At 37.4% G+C, this 6,000-nt stretch overlaps 1 protein-coding gene across 3 annotated transcripts in view; it reads left to right on the top strand.

Annotated features, from left to right (window-relative positions):
• LOC122811089 (actin, aortic smooth muscle-like) overlaps nucleotides 1-6,000 on the top strand; it is a 534,944-nt gene that overhangs the window by 130,615 nt on the left and 398,329 nt on the right. For all 3 annotated transcript variants that reach the window (XM_044082666.1, XM_044082668.1, XM_044082667.1), the window contains exon 5: nucleotides 143-227. In XM_044082666.1, the coding sequence (XP_043938601.1) occupies nucleotides 143-227 (85 nt within the window). The remainder of the gene's footprint in view (nucleotides 1-142; nucleotides 228-6,000) is intronic.

Genomic DNA, 6,000 nt, shown 5'->3' with positions numbered 1-6,000 from the left:
CAAATTTTCAAACTTTCCATCCTTAGAACAAAAGGTGGATGAGTGTAGATTGAAGATAGTGATTGATACAGGAAAGAGGAATGCTTACTTCCATATGTTGCTATACTTACTTTTGGTTGTGCTGTCTATATGATTTTTTCAGATTATGTTTGAAACCTTCAATGTACCTGCGATGTATGTAGCCATTCAGGCGGTCCTGTCTTTGTATGCATCTGGCCGCACAACTGGTGAGTCTTTATTAAGATTTCTGCTGTATTTATATACATAAATGAAGCATTTAATCAAAGAGTTTGTAATTTTACTGACATGGACACTTTTGAGCCTTTCAGTAAGCAAACTAGACAGTGTTTCATATTCAGACCAAATTTCCATGCAGTTTTAAAAATAAACATCATGCTGGTACATACAATTACAGATATGGATGTACTCAATTTAAGACACCTGTAATAGACCCGTCATTAAAATACTTCCACAGCCTAAAATTAATAAATGACTGAAATTCTGTAGCTGCTGCAGTTCATGCCAATATTCATAGTTGTCTTGTATTTTTGTAATCTGATACTGCTATGACAATGTTATACAACACAAACAGATCATACAACATGACATTTTTGTACACATACTATTTAAAACAAAATAATTGCTACTACTGTGTTGCTGATGTTTCAAATATATGTTATACCACCAGCATCTAAACAAAATGTCCGGAGATATTTACACTAATATACAATGATTTAAAACCTAGTACTGGGCTTGTAAACATCATCTGACCTATTCATATGGTTCACTTTGAACTTCTCAGAAAGGATTGCATGTAGTATTTGTAAATTCTTTATGACCACATCAAGGCTAGCCACCTGACAATGTGAATATTGACTCTAGACGATTACCATTATTAAAGTGCACCTTGTCCCTATATGTAAAAAATGGGAAAAAGGAGTTATGGCTGGATAGATTTGTAAATTCTTCATATATAAGTTGCAAAGGTTAAAGTATGAGACAATGCATATAATTTCTTTCTGAAACGTATCTTTAACTTATTTACCTCTGGCAATAAGACAATAAGATACATATAGATGGATATACACTACAACAGATAGATAATCTCAAGAAAAGGGCTGGAAAAGTTGCTGTTTTTGTCTCGATGTACTAAATTTGTTTCAGTGACAACACTCAACTATCAGAAGAAACAGAAAGAAAGTGTATTAATAACTCTAGTGGTAGGAGCCATTGAATAGTTAAAACTGTGATTTTTCATATCACTGACCAAAATGTGCCCAGATCCTTCTGGATCATACTGTGACATGGATATGCAAAATATTTAATCAAACCTGTTGTGAGGGATTTCAACAAATGTGGGAAACAAACACAAAACTCAGATAGATAAGAAAAATGCTTCTCCTAAGAAGACTCAACAAATGATTACCCCCCAGTTGCTACTGCTCAAGACCACAAACTGCCCATGCAGAACAACTTAACTGTTTTTACAGGGGGCAAGTTCTGCACCCCCATGTTGGGGGCAATTTTCCCACGCCTCCAAAACTTATAATACTAACTCAATTGTTGCACAACAAAAAGGAAATGAGGAGCTCCCCAGACAGTGCACAGGTACTCTCACACAGACAGCAGTATCCATGACTGAAAGGCAAATCAACCAGTTTTGTTTCGACAGTTGGCCATTAATCACATGTAGGGAAACGAAGGAAAATGTAACACATACATCTGTATTTAGATATTATTTTTGTCAATATGGATGACAAAGGAATACAAAAATAAATTGGATTCTACACTGGAGAGTAATCAGTGTGCTTCAAACAACTTCAGATATACAGGCATTTTTTTTCTGACCACCTAAATAATATCTCTATAGTTTTCACTGTAATTGATTTGCTCCATTCAGTTAACAAAAATCTACTGCTGTTAGAACCCTCAGTCCTAAAAATGTGACATAGCCTAATGTCTACTGTCTGCTACATTCTAACTACACTCCCAAACTAATGAGGTGATGAGATATTTCAAAAGAACATTTGTGCTTCACCAGCTTAACAAAATATGTGCCTCAGCATATACTAAGCCTGACAACTAATGCCACACAGTAGCAACTGTGACAAGCAAAGACTTAGCAGCCAACATGACACAGTGGCTGACTCTGACAAGTAGGGAATTAGTAGCAAATATTACAATCAGCTCTGGCAGTCAAGGACTTAGAGACCAAAGCCATGTAATGACCATCTCTAACAAGCAAGACATTTGCAGCCACAATTATGCGGTTGTCATCTCTAACATGAAATGACTTAGCAACTAATGCAGTACAGTGGCCAAATTGAATGAATTATCATCCAAAGTCACACACAAAACAAAGCATAAGCTAGCTAGGAACAAAATTGTGCAGATTTTCACAAAGACAGGCTGCTTTGTTGACCTTCTGTAATACAGATCCTTAGGAAACATGTGGACAACATCTATAAATGTGAAAAATAACTATGCCTCCATTGTACAGAGCTCATCCAGTACAGACTGTAAAGTAACTCTGAAGTAACTAAACACTAAAAACCAAATGGAAGGGCACAACAAAACTTGATAGCAAAAAATGCCCACACAACAAAACAGTCACTCAGACACAAATAAAAGTTTAGTGCTTTTGTTCTTTTTATAGGTTCATAGGTTCATAGTTTAGTACTTAGCTAACTGCCCTTGCAAGCTATTTTAAGCCTAGCCAATTATCCCTTGTGAGACTCAAACCCTGCACCTTGTGTTTGTAAGGCAAACACCTTAACCATTAAGCCACTCTCCCAACCCCCTTAATCCAAAAACTTCATCAGAACAAATAACTTACAACTAAATTCATTATATATAATTCACACAATGACATAAAACATCAATTATCCAATTTGTTTACTTATTCCAACCCAATTATGAGCAGGGATTAACAAGCGCCCTGAACTCACACCCTCCAATCATGTCATCTGCCCTTTCTCATTCTGTACTGTGATAGACTGCCAAAGCATTCTGTGGCAGTCCTTACATCATTGTTGTTAAACTAACCACAGTGTTTGTCATCTCTGTACTCTGTCACAAACCCAATGGTTAACAATTGGTTAAAAATTGAATCTGTGTCCCCCCCACCAACTCTCTACTATCATTTTCCAATAAGTAAGTGAAGGATTAATCCAGGATAATCCAGGTCACTAGCAACTGATAGCTTGCTAATCAAATTCTTCTTACCTTAAAGCCAAACTGGTCTGACTTTCTGTTAGTTAGAACCTAAGAGAGAACAAAATCTCCACTGTCTTGAAAGAGCAGAATAGCCTCTGTTTACCACTACAAACAGTAAGGTGAGAAGACTCTGCACAAAGCTATGTTCTAGTCTTTTCCCCAGTCATGTAGCAACAGTCCTAGCAAAGGCATTTCTGAAATAACACTCTACTGTTTGAAGTCATTTATTATTTCTTCCAGGTACACAGTATGGTTTCAAGACAGGCCATGGAGAAGTTAGCTTTTATAAAAGTCAGTGACCCCATATCTAAATACATTACATACCTATTCATGCACTTGTCAAAGGTATTTGAAACAGTTAACTATCTACTGCTCATAAGATTCTCAAATGATGGAGTCCAGACAGAACCATTCCTCTGACATTTTGGTTTACTTAAGGACAGATCAAGGAAAACCCTCTTAATACTTTGTGGCTTCTAACCCAATACATATTATAGCTGTAATTATGCAAAGATTTATAACTGTGACACCAATAATTATAATTTGCATTGTTAATGTAGTGTGCAATATAATTGGCACTGACTTTGTACAATGCACGAACAGATATATGCCAGCCTCCTTGTCTAGCTTTTTTGAAGACTTGAAGGAAAAGCCCCAGAAATACTTTGGAATATTGTAGAGATAGGTAGTAAAAAAGGGACTCTTCCTAAATTATATATACTCCAGTTAAGCTTGTTCAGTGATAAAATGCTATCAGATGACAGAACAGAATGTGCACCCTATGTGAAGTATGTGGGCTGTACAGTAGGCTAAGAGCTGCCTTGTGAAATATTTGTGTTGCATATTAAGCTAAGACCTGACTTTCCTTGTGCATGCTTAAATAATTGCCATCTAAAGCAACACTTTCTCCTTCCCTTTGATTTGGCGCATTTATTTGTTCTATTTCTAATCCAGAAGTACTGATTCAATGCAGTTTACTACATGCCTGCTGCATACATACTTGTTATCCTTTATGCCTCATCTCTGTAGATCTCTGTTAGTCATGTAATTATTTCTAATCAGAGATGCTGGCTACTGAGACTTGTCTGCATATATCAACTGGACACAAGCTGATTTAAGTATACTTTTCTCTGCACTTATTTAAGAAAGATTTGATTCAGTAAATATTGTGTGGCTCTGTCTATCTGCAGTTAGTTCCTCACCCCCCACCTCCCTTTTTCCTATTGTGGTGTTAATCTTGGTGGCTTTGGAATTGCCCGCCACTGCAGTAAATCTGTTTTTGGACACTTCTCCTGGACCCATCTCATTTGCTCACTCAACTGAGTACAGTGAGATCATATTATGATTTCAGATACTCCCACCAGTCCCATCTCCTCTGCTGTGTACAGAGAGAGCACTTGGGAAGGACATTCCCTTATAGTATCTTAATCTGCTCTATTTCCTCCCTCTCCACAAAAAAAAATGCACTTCATCTGCTTTACTGTATTTGTTTCTTCCTACTTTATTACCTTATTTTACGTTTGCTCTTCTTAAAAGTTCTCAGTTGAATTTATTCTGCTGCCTTTATTACTGCTTGTTAGTAGTCTGATTAAATTTTAACTGTTATTCTAAGGCTTTTGGTTTTAGCAATTGGGCTTCATGCAGGCTGTTTTACATTAAGAAGGTTTGTCGGCTGCACTGTTGTGGCAGGACAGGTAGCTTTCATCCTTCTAAGTTGGAAATTGCTGATTAAAGGCTCAGTGTCTGTTATTCTAAAAGTGTATTAGTTCTGGGTTAAGCACTTGGGCTTCAGGCCAGTTATTCTACATTAAGGTTTGTGGTCTGCACTGTTGTGGCAGGACAGGTAGTGTACATCCTTCTAAGTTGGGAATTGCTGATTGAAGGCTCAGTGTCTGTTATTCTAAAAGTGTATTAGTTCTGGGTTAAGCACTTGGGCTTCAGGCCAGTTATTCTACATTAAGAAGGTTTGTGGTCTGCACTCTTGTGGGAGGAGAGGCTAGACTCTGCCCTTCTGAGCTGGGAATTTCTGGTTAAAGGCTTATTGAGCATGCTTACTTGAACTGTTTCTTTCTGAAATCAGTACATCTTGTTTGCTGTAGCATAGACTAGATTCAGGCCTGCTGGATCTAGATTTGTTTGCATAACTTGTGCACTGATCCAGGCCATCTTTTTTGGAGAGGGTGTCTCTGTACCCTAGTGGCAGAAGTGTGCAATTATTTTATTTTATTTATTTTACATTTGTTGACTGGGATAGTCCGACTGGATGCATGTCCATTTTCAGCGGAGGCCCGGGGAGAAAAGCTCCAAGGGTAAGCAGATACAGCATTACATAATACCAGCATTACATATTACAAACAGACTATTTACAGAGATTACATAAGTAAGCAAGTTCCCGCGGTGGTGGTGCTGCAGTAGCGTTGTTGCCTCACAGTAAGATGCTGTCCGGTTTGATTCTCAGCTAGAGCGTCTTCTGCGTGGAGACATGCGTGAATGGGCGTACCGTCGTTGAAGGTTGTGCATCAGGGCTAGTAACTTGGCATGTAAAAATCAACTACCAATCATTAGTGGACCGGAGTTCCGCTGTGGAACTTGTCTGATTTAAAACTGCTGGAACATGGCTCAGTTTTGTGCTTTTTAACTGGTTAATTGGGTAAAGTGTTGTTTTGATTGTATCTGCCCTATTTTCTGAAAAAAAAAAAAAAAAAAAAAATATATATATATATATATATATATATATATATATATATATACTTGTTTCCCACCTTTCTGAACTAGTATAGTCCA

This window comes from Protopterus annectens, chromosome 9.part0, assembly GCF_019279795.1.
Source record: "Protopterus annectens isolate FY-2018-M chromosome 9.part0, PAN1.0, whole genome shotgun sequence".
Taxonomy (NCBI): domain Eukaryota; kingdom Metazoa; phylum Chordata; order Ceratodontiformes; family Protopteridae; genus Protopterus; species Protopterus annectens.
Note: the sequence above shows the minus strand (reverse complement) of the source record. Positions and strands in the feature narration are given on the sequence as shown.